The 16,281-nt window shown below is 49.1% G+C and overlaps 1 protein-coding gene across 2 annotated transcripts; it reads left to right on the top strand.

Moving 5' to 3' along the window:
- The first annotated feature begins 331 nt into the window (after positions 1-331).
- TAF6L (TATA-box binding protein associated factor 6 like) lies at positions 332-15,774 on the top strand. Of its 2 annotated transcripts, none has more exons than XM_081968343.1 (11): positions 332-455; positions 2,054-2,210; positions 4,233-4,319; positions 5,020-5,170; positions 6,954-7,004; positions 7,523-7,617; positions 8,700-8,774; positions 9,971-10,191; positions 11,633-11,765; positions 11,860-11,988; positions 14,389-15,774. In XM_081968343.1, the coding sequence occupies exons 2-11, from the start codon at positions 2,064-2,066 to the stop codon at positions 15,178-15,180; spliced, it is 1,881 nt and encodes a 626-aa protein (XP_081824469.1). In that variant the 5' UTR covers positions 332-455; positions 2,054-2,063; the 3' UTR covers positions 15,181-15,774. The 2 variants fall into 2 exon arrangements, with proteins under 2 accessions (XP_081824469.1, XP_081824468.1); XM_081968342.1 differs by having other exon boundaries at positions 2,027-2,210.
- The last annotated feature ends 507 nt before the right edge of the window (positions 15,775-16,281 follow it).

Raw genomic sequence — 16,281 nt, 5'->3', positions numbered from 1 at the left:
ATGGCCTTTGGAGCCTTTTCTGTTTGTGCCCCAAGCCTGGTTGGATGAGGAGAAGGGAGGGTGGGGGAGAAGAAGAGATAGGCTGTCTCGATTAAAATGGTATGATGCAATTGAAATGATCTAAATGCAAAACTCTAATTGGAAAGATAGGTGAAAAATGCTTTGTTTTTACCCATATTCCCCATCAAGGCCGCTTTAAGACGGTGGGGGACTTCAACTCCCAGAATGCACCAGCCATCTTAAACCCGACGAAGGTGGGGAACGCTGGCCTATCCAAAGAGCTTGGTTGAAGAGAGCGCTGCCCCTTTAAGGAGCTGACACGCGACAGACTTCTGGCAGGGGCGGCTTCCGCCCTTTCCTGATCACGTGGTCGTCCATGGGAGCGCCGGGATCAGCGAGCTCTGCTGGCGGCTGGAGGGGCTGGAGGCGCCCGGACGGGGCTGAAGGAGGGGCGGGTGAGTGGCGCCTCTTTCCTGCCTCCCCCCTCCCCAGGATTTCATTTCCCTCTTTGCATTTTGGGGGGGGGTCTCTTTCTCTCTTTCTTTATCTTTCTTTCATTATCATTCTCTCTCTCTCTCTCTCTGTCTTTATTTCTCTATCTTTCCCTCTCTCTCTCTCTTTCTTTCTTTATCTTTCTCTCTCTGTGTGTCTTTATTTCTCTTTCTTTCTTTCTTTCTTTCTTTCTTTCTTTCTTTCTTTCTTTCTTTATCTTTCTCTCTCTGTGTGTCTTTATTTCTCTCTCGCTTTCTTTATCTTTCTTTCTCTCTCTCTCTCTCTCTCTCTCTCTCTCTCTCTCTCTCTCTCTTTCTTTATCTTTCTTCCTCTGAGTCCTTCTGGTCATTGGATGTCTGGGAATCGTGTAGCTAAGAATGAGAATTCTGCATTGTTTGCATGGATGTGAGAATTACACGGTGGCACCCAGCCAATCTTTCCCACAGAGTGATTTTGGGACCCCATTAACAAAACAACAAGGTTGGAAGGGACTTTGGAAGTCATCTAGTCCAACCCCCTGCTCAAGCAAGAGACCCTGGACCACTGCAGACAGTCTCTACTTGAAAAAAGCTCCGGGGATGAAGCACCCAAAACTTCTGGTGGCAAACCGTTCCACTGGTTAATTGTTCTCCCTGTCCGGAAGTTTCTCCTTTGCTCCAGGTTGCTTCTCTCTTTGTTTAGTTTCCATCTGTTGCTTTTTGTCCTGCCTTCGGGAGCTTTGGAGAATAGGTTGACCCCCCCACTCTTCTTTGTGGCAGATTAAAAACCCAATGATTAAACCCTCACAACACAGAGACAGGTCTGGTTCACAATTCAAAAAGGTTTATTTACAGAAAAATAAAAAGCGTTTGCAAAGTCGGCCTCCAAGTCTCCTCCCAAGCGGATCGAGTACAAGGAGAGCAAAGAACAGCATTCAAACAATACACTTTATGCATTCCACTCCCCAGAAACTTCCTCCCCTTCCTGCTCATTCATCGTTTACATCGTTTCTTTCGTCATTCCGTACTCTAAAGGGTCCACTTGACATTTTCTTGAGAGGCCCCTATCTCTTACTTGGCTTCTTTCTGGTGCCTTTCGTCTGAGCAGGTGGCTTCCTATCTAACTTGTAGGTAGGCTTGGAATAACAAAGGTTCTCTTTTCCTATTCACTGAACACATTTTGTGGTTAGCAAAAACACAATAATGTATTGCACATTTTAGGCAAGAAAATATAATGGCTTCTACATTTAACATCGTAAAAGAATAGAAAAGTAACCTTTTAACATTTTATAAAAGAGTAACTTAATATCATTTCCTTCACTTCAAGGCTATCCTGTCCCCCCTAATCCTTCTCTTCCCTAGACTGGCCATACCCAATTCCTGCAATCGTTCTTCATATTTTATAGCCTCCAGCCGCTTAAATCATCTGCGCTCTTTCTAGAGTCTCAGCATTTTTTTTGCATCGTGGTGACCAAAACTGGACGCAGTCTTCCAAGGGCGGCCTTCCTAAAGCGTTTTTTAAAAGTGCTCCCCTGCCTCTGTGTTGTGTGTGACAGCTGCGGGGCTCCCCTCCTTCCTCCCAGGACCGGTGTCATGTCTGAACGGGAAGAACGGCGCTTTGTGGAGATCCCGCGGGAGTCGGTCCGGCTGATGGCCGAAAGCGCGGGTGTGGAGCTGACCGACGAGGTGGCTGCTCTGCTGGCTGAAGATGTCTGCTACCGTCTGCGAGAAGCAACACAGGTGAGGGCCACAGAAATTGGGTTGGAAGGGACCTTGGAGCTGTACGGGTAGTCCTCGGTTTATGACTGGCTGCTTAATAAGGTATAATAAGCAAAACGGGCGGCCGCAAAATAAGACATGCCATTACTATTCCTTCCTATTCTATTCTATTCTGCATTCTTACTATTCCTTCCTATTCTATTCTGCATTCTATTACTATTCCTTCCTATTCTATTCTATTCTGCATTCTTACTATTCCTTCCTATTCTATTCTGCATTCTATTACTATTCCTTCCTATTCTATTCTGCATTCTATTACTATTCCTTCCTATTTTATTCTATTCTGCATTCTTACTATTCCTTCCTATTCTATTCTATTCTGCATTCTTACTATTCCTTCCTATTCTATTCTGCATTCTATTACTATTCCTTCCTATTCTATTCTACATTCTATTACTATTCCTTCCTATTCTATTCTATTCTGCATTCTTACTATTCCTTCCTATTCTATTCTGCATTCTATTACTATTCCTTCCTATTCTATTCTACATTCTATTACTATTCCTTCCTATTCTATTCTATTCTGCATTCTTACTATTCCTTCCTATTCTATTCTGCATTCTATTACTATTCCTTCCTATTCTATTCTACATTCTATTACTATTCCTTCCTATTTTATTCTATTCTGCATTCTTACTATTCCTTCCTATTCTATTCTATTCTGCATTCTATTACTATTCCTTCCTATTCTATTCTGCATTCTATTACTATTCCTTCCTATTCTATTCTGCATTCTATTACTATTCCTTCCTATTTTATTCTATTCTGCATTCTTACTATTCCTTCCTATTTTATTCTATTCTGCATTCTTACTATTCCTTCCTATTCTATTCTGCATTCTATTACTATTCCTTCCTATTCTATTCTGCATTCTATTACTATTCCTTCCTATTCTATTCTACATTCTATTACTATTCCTTCCTATTTTATTCTATTCTGCATTCTTACTATTCCTTCCTATTCTATTCTATTCTATTCTATTCTGCATTCTTACTATTCCTTCCTATTCTATTCTGCATTCTATTACTATTCCTTCCTATTCTATTCTATTCTGCATTCTTACTATTCCTTCCTATTCTATTCTGCATTCTATTACTATTCCTTTCTATTCTATTCTATTCTATTCTGCATTCTTACTATTCCTTCCTATTCTATTCTGCATTCTTACTATTCCTTCCTATTCTATTCTATTCTGCATTCTATTACTATTCCTTCCTATTCTATTCTGCATTCTTACTATTCCTTCCTATTCTATTCTATTCTGCATTCTTACTATTCCTTCCTATTCTATTCTATTCTATTCTGCATTCTATTACTATTCCTTCCTATTCTATTCTGCATTCTATTCCTATTTCTATTCCTATTCCATTCCTATTCCTATTTTATTCTATTCTATTCTGCATTCTATTACTATTCCTTCCTATTCTATTCTGCATTCTATTCCTATTTCTATTCCTATTCCATTCCTATTCCTATTTTATTCTATTCTATTCTGCATTCTATTACTATTCCTTCCTATTCCTATTCTATTCTATTCTATTCTGCATTCTATTACTATTTCTATTCCTATTCCATTCCTATTCCTATTTTATTCTATTCTATTCTGCATTCTATTACTATTCGTTCCTATTACTATTCTATTCTGCATTCTATTACTATTTTATTCTATTCTGCATTCTATTACTATTCGTTCCTATTCCTATTTTATTCTATTCCTATTCCATTCTATTGTATTCCCTATTCGATCCCTATCCCTATTTTATATTCTATATTATTCTACTTAATGCACCCAGGTCCCTTCCCCACCAGAATGGCAGCGTCTCGATAGGGGTCTGTGGGACCTGACAGCTGACCCCCACCCATTGATCGCTTTCCGATCGCTCACGGTCACCTCTGGCAACTGCGCAGCGCTTAACTCAGGACGCTGTTTGGGGGGGGGGGGGGCTCTGTGTTTACGTCGGACTCCTTCTTGCCTCCCTCTAGAACAGCTCCCAGTTCATGAAGCACACCAAACGGCGGAAGCTGACGGTGGAAGACTTCAACCGGGCTCTCCGATGGAGCAACGTGGAAGTGAGGAAGGTCCCGGGGGCCTTGGGAGGGCATTTGTCCATACAGAGACACATAGAGTCTCAACTTACGACGGTTCATTTAGTGGCCATTTGAAGTTAGAAAGGCAGTGAAAAAACCTGACCGTTTTTCACACCTATGACCGTAGGTCACGTGATCAAAACTCAGATGCTTGGCAACCGACTCATATTTATGACGGTTGCAGTGTCCCCGGGTCACGCGATCCCCTTTTGCGACCTTCTGACCAGCAAAGTCAATGGGGAAGCCAGGTTCACTTAACAACCGTGTGACTAACTTAGCCACAGCAGTGATTCAGTTAACAACGGTGGCAGGAAAGGTCGTAAAATGGGGCTAAATTCTCTTAACAGCCGTCTCGCTTAGCAACACAATTTGGGGCTCAATTGCGGTTGTAAGTCGAGGACCACCTGTAGACATCCCTTTGGTCTGGAGAGCTGTGTGGCTAAACTAACAACTGCAGGGATTCACTTAACAACTGTGGCAAGGAAGGTCGTAAAACGGGACAAAGCTCACTTAACCGTCTCGCTTAGCAACAGTAATGTAGGGTCGTAACTTGAGGCCCGCCTGCCTAGGCAATAAAATGCCGTCGTTGCCAGGCCAACCAGCATGGCTGGCTGAGGAATTCTGGGAGTCGAAGTCCCCGAGTCAGAGACCAATGCGGATCCTGAGGCTGTTGCTGTTGCAGGTGGTGTGTGGCCATGGCTCTCCGGACCCTCTGCCCTTCCGGGCCATTAAGGAAGGAGAGCTCTACTTCCAAGAAGACCGTGAGGTCAACCTGGTGGAGGTCGCTTTGGCCACCAGCCTCCCCAAGGACTGTGCGGAGACAGCCGTGAGAGGTAGGCCAGGGGGGGAGAGGAGGGGGATGGGAGGCCACCCGGTGATCTCCTCCCGGTCACTCCCTGACCATGGAGCTGCCTTCCGGGGATGGCCTTCCCCTTGGTCCAGTTCAGATCGCAGCTCCAGGTGCTTCTAGGTTCAGGACCAAAATGCTAGCAAAATACGTCTGGGTTGTTGATCAGTCCAAAAATCTGCAAGCATTCGTTAATAACTGTTCAAAGTTACCATTGAAATTTTGAGTTTGTTTATCGGAATGTAAAAGAGAGATGAAAATATTGGGAAACTGTTCAAAATCCAAATGAAAAAAGGACATAAGTTATCCTCACACTCATCACTGTAACAACATCCCCCCTCCCCACCCCTCCGGTCACACGATCAGCATGTTAATGAATTTCCCACCTTCCTAGCCCATTTCTGATCATCCAGCTAGAGCTGGAAGGGGTCTTGGAGGTCTTCTAGCCCAACCCCTTGCTCAGGCAGGAGACCCTCTACATTTCAGACAAGTGACTGCCCGGTCTCTTCTTAAAAATCTCCAGGGATGCAGCTCCCACAACTCCTGGAGGCTACTTCTGTTCCACTGGTTATAGAATAACAAGAGTTGGAAGGGACCTTGTAGGTCATCTAGTCCAACCCCCTGCTCAGGCAGGAGAACCTGTACTATTTCAGACGAGTGGCCGTCCACTCTGATAAGCAAAGACAGTTGGGGAAGCTGGATTTGCTTAACAGCTGTGTGTTTCTCTTCATAACTGCAGGGATTTGCTTAATATGCAGGCTGGGGAATTCTGGGAGTTGAAGTCCACAAGTCTTAAAGTTCCCAAGTTTGGACACCCCTGCTTTATTGTCATTGCACCTGGTACAATGAAATTAAATGCCATCTTCAGTTTACATTATACATAAGAAAACTAAAACAGTAAAACAAAAACACGCATATTTCACGTTCTTTACAATTGAATTGAAACCCCCTGATATTGCATTAATATTGCAAATACGGTAGAATTCAACATAGTTACTGCCTTGGGATAGAAGCTGTTTTTCAGCCTATTTGTCCTTGTTTTTATTGTCCTGTACCGTCTGCCAGATGGTAATAGTTTTTTTAAAAAAGGTGTCAGCCTGCAGCCATCTTTCTTTCGGATCTTTCGCCTGCCACTCTTTCTATTATTCTACAGTGCATTTTCTATTGTGGGAAAATGGGAGCGGGAGATCGTACGGAGTTAGATGATAGGTAGCCATAACAATATTCTTTCTAGAAAGCCAAGGTCATCCTTTGTCTCTGCACCTGTGCACCTGACTGGAACTGGATGGGTGGAAGCTGCCAGCATGGCAGTGGGAGATGGGACCATGGGATGGATTTGTGGGTGTGGGGGGTAGGATCTTGAACTTTCAACTGGGTGGGGGAAACCGGGAAGCTTTCAGATTGGGGTTTTCCCAGATGTTTCCCAACATGGCTCTCTTCATCAATTGGAACTTTGAGGAATCCTTTGCCTCGGACTCTGATTGACTTTTGGATGCTATTTGGAACCCTGACAAAAGGCTGCTCGGGATGAGATGGATCTTTGAGAATGTTTTAAACTTTCTTCAGACAGCGGGAGCTATAAAGCTCTTCCAAAGAAGGGAGAGGGCAACCAGTGACCCTCTGGAGCTCTGTCCTAGCTGCCACTGTGCAGTTGGCAAACCATACGCAGATGCAGTAAGCTAAAATGCTCCCTAGGGTAGAAAGTCATCAGCAGTTTCCCAGCAGTTCCCGGGCGGCATCTCTGCCATTGTGTCTCTCTTCTCTCCTAGTTCACATCTCCTACCTGGATGGGAAAGGCAACCTTGAGGCACAAGGCTCAGGTAAGGATTGTTAGCGCAGGTTTGGTGGTACTTCTTGAAACAGGCCAGCACAATCGGGGATCGCATCTTTATTTTGAGAGCAACAATTGTGCTTTTTTTCTTCTTTACTTCGTTCATCAGAGGTCATATATTGGAGCATTTCACCATCTCGCCAACTTTAGGGTGTGTGGACGTCAACACCCAGCTGAGGATTTCTGGGCGTTGAAGTCCACCCATTTTGAAGCATGCTGGCTGGGGAATTCTGGGAGTTGGAAGTCCATCTCTCCTAAAGCTGCCTGCCTTGAAAAACATTGGTGAATTGTGTGACCAAATATATATAACTGGGATATTTCGGGTGTGCAGTGAATGCTTTATTGCACAAATGGAGAATCTGAGAATATTTCTCAGCAGCTCCCTCTCTGAAGGGATGGGGGATCCTGGGAAGTGTAATTCAACTGGTAAGGGTATGTGGGTTTCCCACTCTACCCTGTCACTTCCTTTCTGGGGTTCCAAGATCTCCCCTTCATTTCTCTTTCCAGTGCCCAGTGCCGTCTCTGTGCTGACAGACGACCTGTTGAAGTACTACCAACACGTGACTCGAGCCGTCCTGGGCGATGACCCTCAGCTGATGAAAGTGAGTCAGGGGGTTCTGATACAAGAGGACAGGAATTGGAGGGAAATGAAGGGATTTGAAGATGGTGGGCCCCAAGAACCCTCATATTGGTCCTTGTGGCTGATCCCACCTCTACTGGGCAGCCATTTTGGGGACCCACCTCGTGAAACCTTCAGTTTTAGAAGAAATTTCCTGACAGGGAGAGCCATCAACCCATGGAACAGAAGTTGCCTTCAGACGTTGTGGGAGCTTCATCCCTGGAGGCTTTCAAGAAGAGACTGGACAGAAGGGTGTAGGGTCTCCTGCTTGGGTGGGGGTTGGACTAGATGACCCACAAGATCCCACTCTGTTAATCTGTTAAGTACTCGGCATGACTAGTCTAGGGAAGAGAAGGACCAAGGGAGACAGGAGAGCATCTTCCAATATTTGAGGGTCAAGCTATTTTCCAAGGTCCCTGAAGGCCAGAGAAGGAAGAATGGAGGGAAACTGACCAAGGAGAGATTCAACCTGGAAATATGGAGGAATTTCCTGACAGGGAGAGCCATCAACCCATGGAACAGAAGTTGCCTTCAGACGTTGTGGGAGCTTCATCCCTGGAGGCTTTCAAGAAGAGACTGGACAGAAGGGTGTAGGGTCTCCTGCTTGGGTGGGGGTTGGACTAGATGACCCACAAGATCCAACTCTGTTAATCTGTTAAGTACTCGGCATGACTAGTCTAGGGAAGAGAAGGACCAAGGGAGACAGGAGAGCATCTTCCAATATTTGAGGGTCAAGCTATTTCCCAAAGCCCCTGAAGGCCAGAGAAGGAAGAATGGAGGGAAACTGACCCAGGAGAGATTCAACCTGGAAATATGGAGGAATTTCCTGACAGGGAGATCAACCGACCCATGGAACAGAAGTTGCCTTCGGAAGTTGTGGGAGCTTCATCCCTGGAGGCTTTCAAGAAGAGACTGGACTGGCATCTGTCAGAAATGATGTAGGGTCTCCTGCTTGGGAGGGGTGGTGGACTAGATGACCTCCAAGGCCCCTTCCAATTCTGTTAATCCGTTACAAATGTTGACCAACACCAACGAGTTGAACCCTTCTCTCTCCTTCCTGCCTAGGTTGCCCTCCAAGATTTACAGACCAATTCGAAGATTGCAGCTCTCCTGCCTTACTTTGTCTACATCGTGAGTGGGGTGAGTGAAGAGTGCGTCCGTCCTTCCTTCCTTCCTTCCTTCCTCCATTCATTCATAAATTGCTCCTTCTTCTCCATTCATGAGGAGCTGGCCCAGATCATTTCACCATTTTAGTTTAACTTTGCAGCATCGAAGACCAGAAATGTTTCCTCTTTTATCCACATGACAGGGCTTTTTGGAAGTTGACTTTAGCCAGCAATAACATTCTATTTCATAGAAAATTATGGGATGCAACCAGATATTTCCGTAAGGATAGAGATGTCAACTGCCCATCTAGTAAAGATAAAGGTTCCCCCTGCACATAAGTGCTAGTCTTTCCCGGCTCTAGGGGGCAGTGCTCATCTCCGTTTCAAAGCCGAAGAGCCAGAGCTGTCTGAAGACGTCTCCGTGGTCGCGTGGCCGGCATGACTCAATGCCAAAGGCGCACGGAACGCTCTTCCTTTCCCACCAAAGGTGGATCCTATTTTTTCCTACTTGCATTTTTTACCTACTTTCGAACTGCTAGGTTGGCAGAAGCTGGGACAAGTGACGGGAGCTCACTCCGTTAGGCAGTGCTAGGGATTCGAACCGCCGAACTGCCGACCTTTCTGATCGACAAGCTCCATCTAGTGAACCCAAAATAAGGAATATTGAAAGAAGCAAAGCAGTTCAATCTTGACAGGATCGGTGGGTGTTAAGAGAAAGTTAACCGGCCAATCTTTTACTCTCACTAGTGTGAGCTTCAACTCTTCTGGAAGATAATTCATCTCCGATTCCAGATCATTTATACCCATTTTCCTTGGAGGAAATAAATCAATAGCTTGCAGCCTCCTTTATCGTTACCCTCGTATTTAAATTGCTTTCAAGATGCAATTATATAGTTATTAATTCTTCGGCACCGGCTCAGGGCTGGCCCAGCGGGGCCAATGCCCTCCCAGGGCTGGAAGGGCCCCTGGAGGTCTTGTAGTCCAACCCCCTGTCTCAAGCAGGAGGCCCTTTCAGACAAATGGCTGCCCAGTCTCTTCTTGAAAAACCTCCAGGGATGGGGCAGCCGTCCCACTGATGATGGCTTCAGACGAGGCCTCTAGCCAGAAAGACAGACAGGGTCAGCTGGTCTTCAGTTCTCTGCCGCACATACAGCGGGGGGGGGGGGGGGGGCTTGGGGAAGGCTGGGGTCTCCCTTGGGTGAGAGGTTTGCTCTCTGGCTTCCTTTGCAGGTCAAGTCGGTGAGCCACGACCTGGAGCAGCTCAACCGCCTCCTGCACATGGCCAAGAGCCTCATCCAGAACCCCTACCTGTGCCTGGGGTCTTACGTCAAGAGCCTCATTGCCAGCGTGATGTACTGCGTCCTGGAGCCTTTGGCTGCCTCCATCAACCCCCTGAACGACCACTGGACTCTGCGCGACTACGCGGCCCTGCTCTTGGGTCAGATCTTCTGGTAATGCCCCCCCCAAGACCCCCGGGCCCCTGACAGGAAGCCCCATGCCTGCAGTTGATGGCCAAAGACCGCGGAGGGCGGGGGGCCTCAGATCAAAATTGGAAGAAAGAGTTGAACTGTGGGATCCTTGGGGCTCTCTGCGGGTAGACATCTCATTAACCCAACTAGGTTACCCCATCAGTGCTGGAAAGGAGTAGGGTTTGCAAACAGTATGCTTCAAATTTCACTCAACACTCTGCCCGTTGCCCTGGAGCCCATCTTGACTCATTGGTCTTCATGGTGCTCTCTGAGCTTGGTGGTTTTCTTGCAGACGTTTCATGGCCAAACTAGGTAACCTCATCAGTGCTAGGAGGAGGGAGTGGGGCTTGTGGAATGGAGGAGGAGAAAGAGGAAGAAGAAGAGGACGGTGCCTGTGGGGTCCTTGCCATTTTCTGAGCTGGATTGTTTTTATCCAGACATTTCATGACCCAACTAGGGAACATCATCAGTGAATGGAATTTCACAAAAGCAAATATGAATTTATTTCAGTCACTGATGAGGTTCACTAGTTGGGCCATGAATTGGCTTCCTTTGGGGAAGATTTCATGCTAACGTAGTGGTGGTGCAAATTTAGCCAGGGGAGATTTTAGCTATTTATAGTTTAAGGCGGTGCTAGGTAGTTAAGGTTGTCAAATCCAGACAGCATCCTAAAAAGCAGAGAAATCACCCTGCCAATCAAAAGTAAGGCAGTGGTTTTCCCAGTTGCAACAAAGCTCGGTCCATAAGGAAGGCTGAGCATCAAAGAACGAAGGCCTTTGGACTCTGGTGCTGGAGAAGAAGACTCCTGCATTGAGTCCCTTGGACTGCAAGGCCATCCAACCGGTCAGAGGAGATCAACCCTGGCTGCTCTTGAGAAGGCCAGATCCTGAAGAGGAAACTCAAAGACTTTGGCCACCTGATGAGAAGGAAGAAGGACTCCCTGGAGAAGAGCCTCATGCTGGGAAGGATGGAGGGCAAAAGAAGAAGAAGGGGACGGCAGAGAAGGAGGAGGCTGGATGGAGTCATTGAAGCCATCGGCGTGAGCTTCAATGGACTCCAGAGGAGGGGAGAGGACAGGAAGGCCTGGAGGAACGTGGTCCATCAGGTCACCATTGGTCAACATGACTTTGCAACTAACAACAACAAAGTTAAGGTCGTAAACTCTAGCACTGATGATGTTACCTACTTTGGTAATGAAATGTCTTTAAGAAAACCACCAAGCTCAGAGAGCACCAGGGACCCGCCCAGCTGACTGGGGGATTCTGGGAATTGAAGTCCACGCCCCTTCAAGCCGCCACGGTTGAGAAACCCCGCTTCAAGGCTGGGCGTCAACTCTCCAATGGGAGGCCCCCACGATGAAGCCCAGGTGGCTTGGGTCAGAGCGCACGTGGGATCCCTTGGGCTTTCCTTCCCACTTTCTCAGGACTCACGGGGATCTGGTGAGCAGCTTGTACCACCAGATCCTGCTCACCCTCCAGAAGGTGTTGGCCGATCCCGTCCGCCCGCTCTGCTCGCACTACGGGGCCGTGGTGGGGCTGCACGCCTTGGGATGGGAGGTAAGTGTGGCGGCCTGCCCCTCGGTGGTTTTGGGGGTCCCTCCCCCATGCCTGCTGACCTCTCACGGGCCTCTCCCCCCCTCCCCCTCCTCAGGCGGTGCAGCGAGTCCTCTACCCCCACCTCTCCACCTACTGGTCCAACCTGCAGGTGGTGCTGGACGATTATTCGGTGTCCAACGCTCAGGTCAAGGCAGACGGGCACAAGGTCTACGGGGCCATCCTGGTGAGTCTCTCAGGCCTGGGGCCAACTGCGGGCCAGAGCGCTTTGTAAAGAACTGTAGCATTTGCTGGCAGTCCTCGACTTACGACCACAATTGCCGTTGCTTAGGGATTCAATTAATAAGGGAGACACGCCTAACTTTACGACCGTTTTTTGCTGTGGTCACTAAGCGCATCCAATTGATTCCCCCCATTGATTTTGCTTGCCGTCTGGGAAGGTCACAAGGGGTCGTTACGGGATCTCCAGGCATGCGACCGTCATAAATACGAACCAAGCGCCTGAATTTTGACCCTGTGACCACAGGGGAGGGGCCATGAGTGTGAAAAACGGTCACGTCACTTTTTCCATGCTGTCGTAACATTGAACAGTCGCTAAGTGAATAGTTGTAAGTCAAGAACTACCTGTCAATGCGAGAGGATCTCACAAGTCACCGTTTTCAGCAACACTGGACTCTCGAATAGTCCTTAAACAAACCGTCATATGTTGGGGACTAGTTTTGTGCTTGATCCAGTGAAGGGAGGGAAGGATGCCTCTGTAAAATCAAATGCCAAATCAGAGAGGGGGAGAGAGGGAGGAGAGAGACAGAGAGAAAGAAAGGAGAGAGAGAGAGAGGCGGAGCCTGGGCCGTCCGTCAACCCTCCGATGGAGAGTCAACAGCCCCCAGGTCAGGAGGTGGCTGATGAGAAAGAGAAGGAGCAGCTGGGCCCAGTGCCTGACATGTGGATGTGCAGAAGACAGAGGAGAGGAGAGCAGTGGAAATCTATGGGCCGGTCCTTGGGACGGAAGAGCCAACACTGCTAGCAAAGCCCACCTGAGCTCTGGGGATCAAAGGCAGAGGGCAGAGATGAATAGATGGGGCAGACAACTATTAATCGGACGGACGGACTTCTTAGCCTGCAGTGGGAGAGAAACTTTCTGCCGGAGCTCCTCATAAAGGAATCTTTGCGTTCCCTTCAGAGGGTTTGTGGTGTTTGGGGAGCTGGCTCAGAACCCCTTGGCTGCCCCTGATGTTGTTCATCGAAATGATGTGGGGCTTCAGTGATTAGACGGCCTAAACTTTGGTACAGGAATATACGTCCTTTTCACATTCACATGTGTGAAATGTTCACCTATTCCATTGTGTGTGTTTTTTTAATCTAAGTGAAATATTCATATACGTCGCACCTCCCTGCAGGACAGGGGTGGGGAAGGAGGCCTCGTTACGACCCGTGGACTTCAACTCCCAGAATTCCTGAGGCGACCATTCAAAGAGTCGTGCCAGGAATTATGGGAGTTGAAGTCCAAAGGCCATAAAGGAGCCACCCTTCCCCACCCCGGATGTAGGATATGCTCTATGCCAGTGAATGGCTCACATTTTCCAGACCGAGTGCCCAAAGCGTGCACAAACCCCCCCAAAATGCAATTTGCTTACCCCCCTGCACATGTGCCCCGGCCACCACGCCTCCCCCTGCATGCGCCCCCTGTGCCTGCCTACGCATTCCCCCTCGTTTGTCTCGCGAGCACCAGTGGGAGACGTGGGCACAGGTGCACGGAGCTGAACTAGGGAGGCGGCTGACGTACTCGTGGGCCACAGCTTCGTCATCATGGTATAGAGCCGTGATGGGGAACCTACGGCAAGAGTGCCACAGGCGGCAGGCAGCGCCATTTCTGAGGGCATGGGAGGAGTTGCCCTGTGACGTGCCAACTGATTTTCGCCCTTGATTTTCGGCCATTTTTCACCCTCCGGAGGCTTCAAGGAAGCTCCCTGAAGCCTCCGGAGGGAGGAAAAACGGCCCAACGGGTCCCAAACATCCGGCTTGCATGTTGGGCCATGTTACACCCTCCCCTGCCTTCAGGAGGTTTCCCTGAAGCCTGAGTAGGGCGAAAAACGGCCCACCGGGGACCCAGTGAGACCTGTGCGCAGGGGGGGGGATCACATTATGGGTGTGGGCACACATGTGCTCCAATGGTGGGTCCCGGATCCCCTTCCAGCCGTACCAGCGTCACCCACATGGACATGCGTGGTTCGCGCGCACCTCATTGCCTGCATGTGTTGTAGCTGTAAATGATGCTTCCGCAAGCCTCCGCGGAGCATTGCGCAAGCACTGTATGCACCATGCCGAAAGCTTTAAAGCACGGCAAGGAACTCGGGCGGGCAGGGGGGGAGGAGCACCATACCGGGACAGTATCAGGTGCTCCGGGCAGGCTACACCCTGTACCCACCACTGGTGCGCTCCCCCCGCTTTTGGCATGCTTCAACCGAGAGGTTCACCATCACTGCTACAGACTAAACAATGAAGGGGCTGCCTCGAATTCTGACCGGTCCAAATCCAATTTCAGCAGAACGGTGCACAAACCAGGCGCCATGAGAACTACTGGTTGGAGTTGGGGGGCAATTATGGTGTTTAAATTATCTCCCCGCAGGTGGCCGTTGAGCGGCTTCTCAAGATGAAGGCCCAGTCCCTCTCGGTGCCCGTCCAGGCCGAGGGCGGGGGTCCCCAGGGGCGCCCGCGGGACGGTGTGCCTTGGCTCAGCCCCCTCCAGGACGCCCAAGTGGAGTTCGGCTTTGGCATCGCCAGCCACCTGCTGCAGCTGGGCAGCGGGGGCCCCCAGGCCGGGGTGGGCATCCCCGCCAGCCCCCCGGCCGTCTCGCTCCACGAGATGTACCAGGAGCTCTACTACTTCTTTGGGGACAGCCTGGCCACCCGCTTTGGCACCGGCTCGGGGCTGTGCCCAGCGGGGCCGATGCCCGCCAGCCCTCCCAAGGCCACCGACACCAAGAAGGAGCAGCCGGCTTTTGGCACAGGGGACGCCGTGCGCAAGATGCCCCAGCTGACCGCCAGCGCCACCGTCAGTCCGCGGGACGAGGAGAGCCCCCGCGCGGACTTTTCGGCCAGCCGGCCGGCCTTGCACCGCTCAGCCAGCCTGGCCCGTTCCCGCAGCGCCCTACGCCAGCAGGGTCACCGCCCCGTGGCCCGGGACGTCTTCCAGAAGTGCCGGTTTTCCCTGCAGGGGGCGCCCCACTTCAGTTTTGTGATCGCGGGGCGCCAGGTGGAGCGGCGGTGCCAGGGGCGCCTCTTCCAGACCTGTTTCCTACAGCACCATGGCCCAACCCACGTCTCGCGCTACGCCCAGAAGCTGCCCATGATTGGACGGACCAGCAAGCCCGCGAAAAAGTGGAGCCACTCGGATTATTCCCTCTACTTACCTCTCTGAGCGAGGGGACTTTCCCAACCCTATGGGAGTTCCTGGGGCCCCTAGCTCAGAAACCCCACCACCCTCCCCCTGGGGCCCTTTCCATCCAGGGCCTGTCCCCAATCCTTTGGAAAGGCTCCCGAGGGATTGCAGCATCCTCTTGAATTCCCCAGCCATGCGCTTATCTGTCCTTCTCTCAATTTTGTAATCAAATGGAAGAATAAGTTTGGTACTTAACCCTTCCCCAAAATATTCCCAACTCTGCTTTGACCAGAAGCCCCACCTGCAGAAAGGGGGTGAAGGGGGCAGGGTTTTTGTTGGGGTGGGTGGGTCACTCTTTGAATTTTTGTGGGGCAGAAAGAGAGAAAGCAGAAGACTTGGCTCTGGATGTTTTGTTTTTAAAGGGACAGGAAGTGCGTGTGATTTGCTCATGGAAACCTTTAAGCTGAATTGACTTGAAAAACTTTGGAAAAGTTTGGGGGACTCTCTGTGCTGATTACACACACACACACACACACACACACCAAAAAAAACTTGCTTCAAAAACAGCCGCAGTTCTGCTTTGGCCTTCCTGCGGAGAGATTAAATAAAACATTTCCTGAATTTATGCTTGGATTTCAGTTCCCAACATCTGGAATTGATGACTCTTGAGAATTGTGCGTTGCTTTTGGGGGGGCAGGAAGGAGCGAGGGATGGGCCGATCCTCGATCCGTTTGGAAAGTACACTAAAAGTAAATGGTGCGAATCATTTGAACACGCTTCCTCCTCCAGTTGTAAAACGGAAACGGTTTCTTTCAACGAGCACAGAAATACGGTTTTGTAAAGAAAAATAAGAGAAATCGGATTTCCTGTTTGTGCTAGAAAAAGGCTTGGGGTGGGGTGGGGCAGGAGGTGGTATTCTCCTTTTCAGTCCCTCTTGCCTGTTTGCAGAAGATGCTGCTAAAATGGCTTTGCTGACTGGGAATTTAAGTTTTAGGATATATTGCAAACTGCCTGCTAGACTAAAATGCAGACGGGCTAGCTTGTAGATCTCTCTCTTCTGCAAATATGGTCCTTTTGCCTTTGCAATTTTCACTCCCTTCTCTAGCCTCTCCCCAAGATCTAGTTTGGCATTTCTCAAAC

This window comes from Natrix helvetica, assembly GCF_964273705.1.
Source record: "Natrix helvetica genome assembly, chromosome: 16".
NCBI classification, from domain to species: domain Eukaryota; kingdom Metazoa; phylum Chordata; class Lepidosauria; order Squamata; family Natricidae; genus Natrix; species Natrix helvetica.
This window is presented reverse-complemented; position numbering and strand designations above follow the sequence as displayed.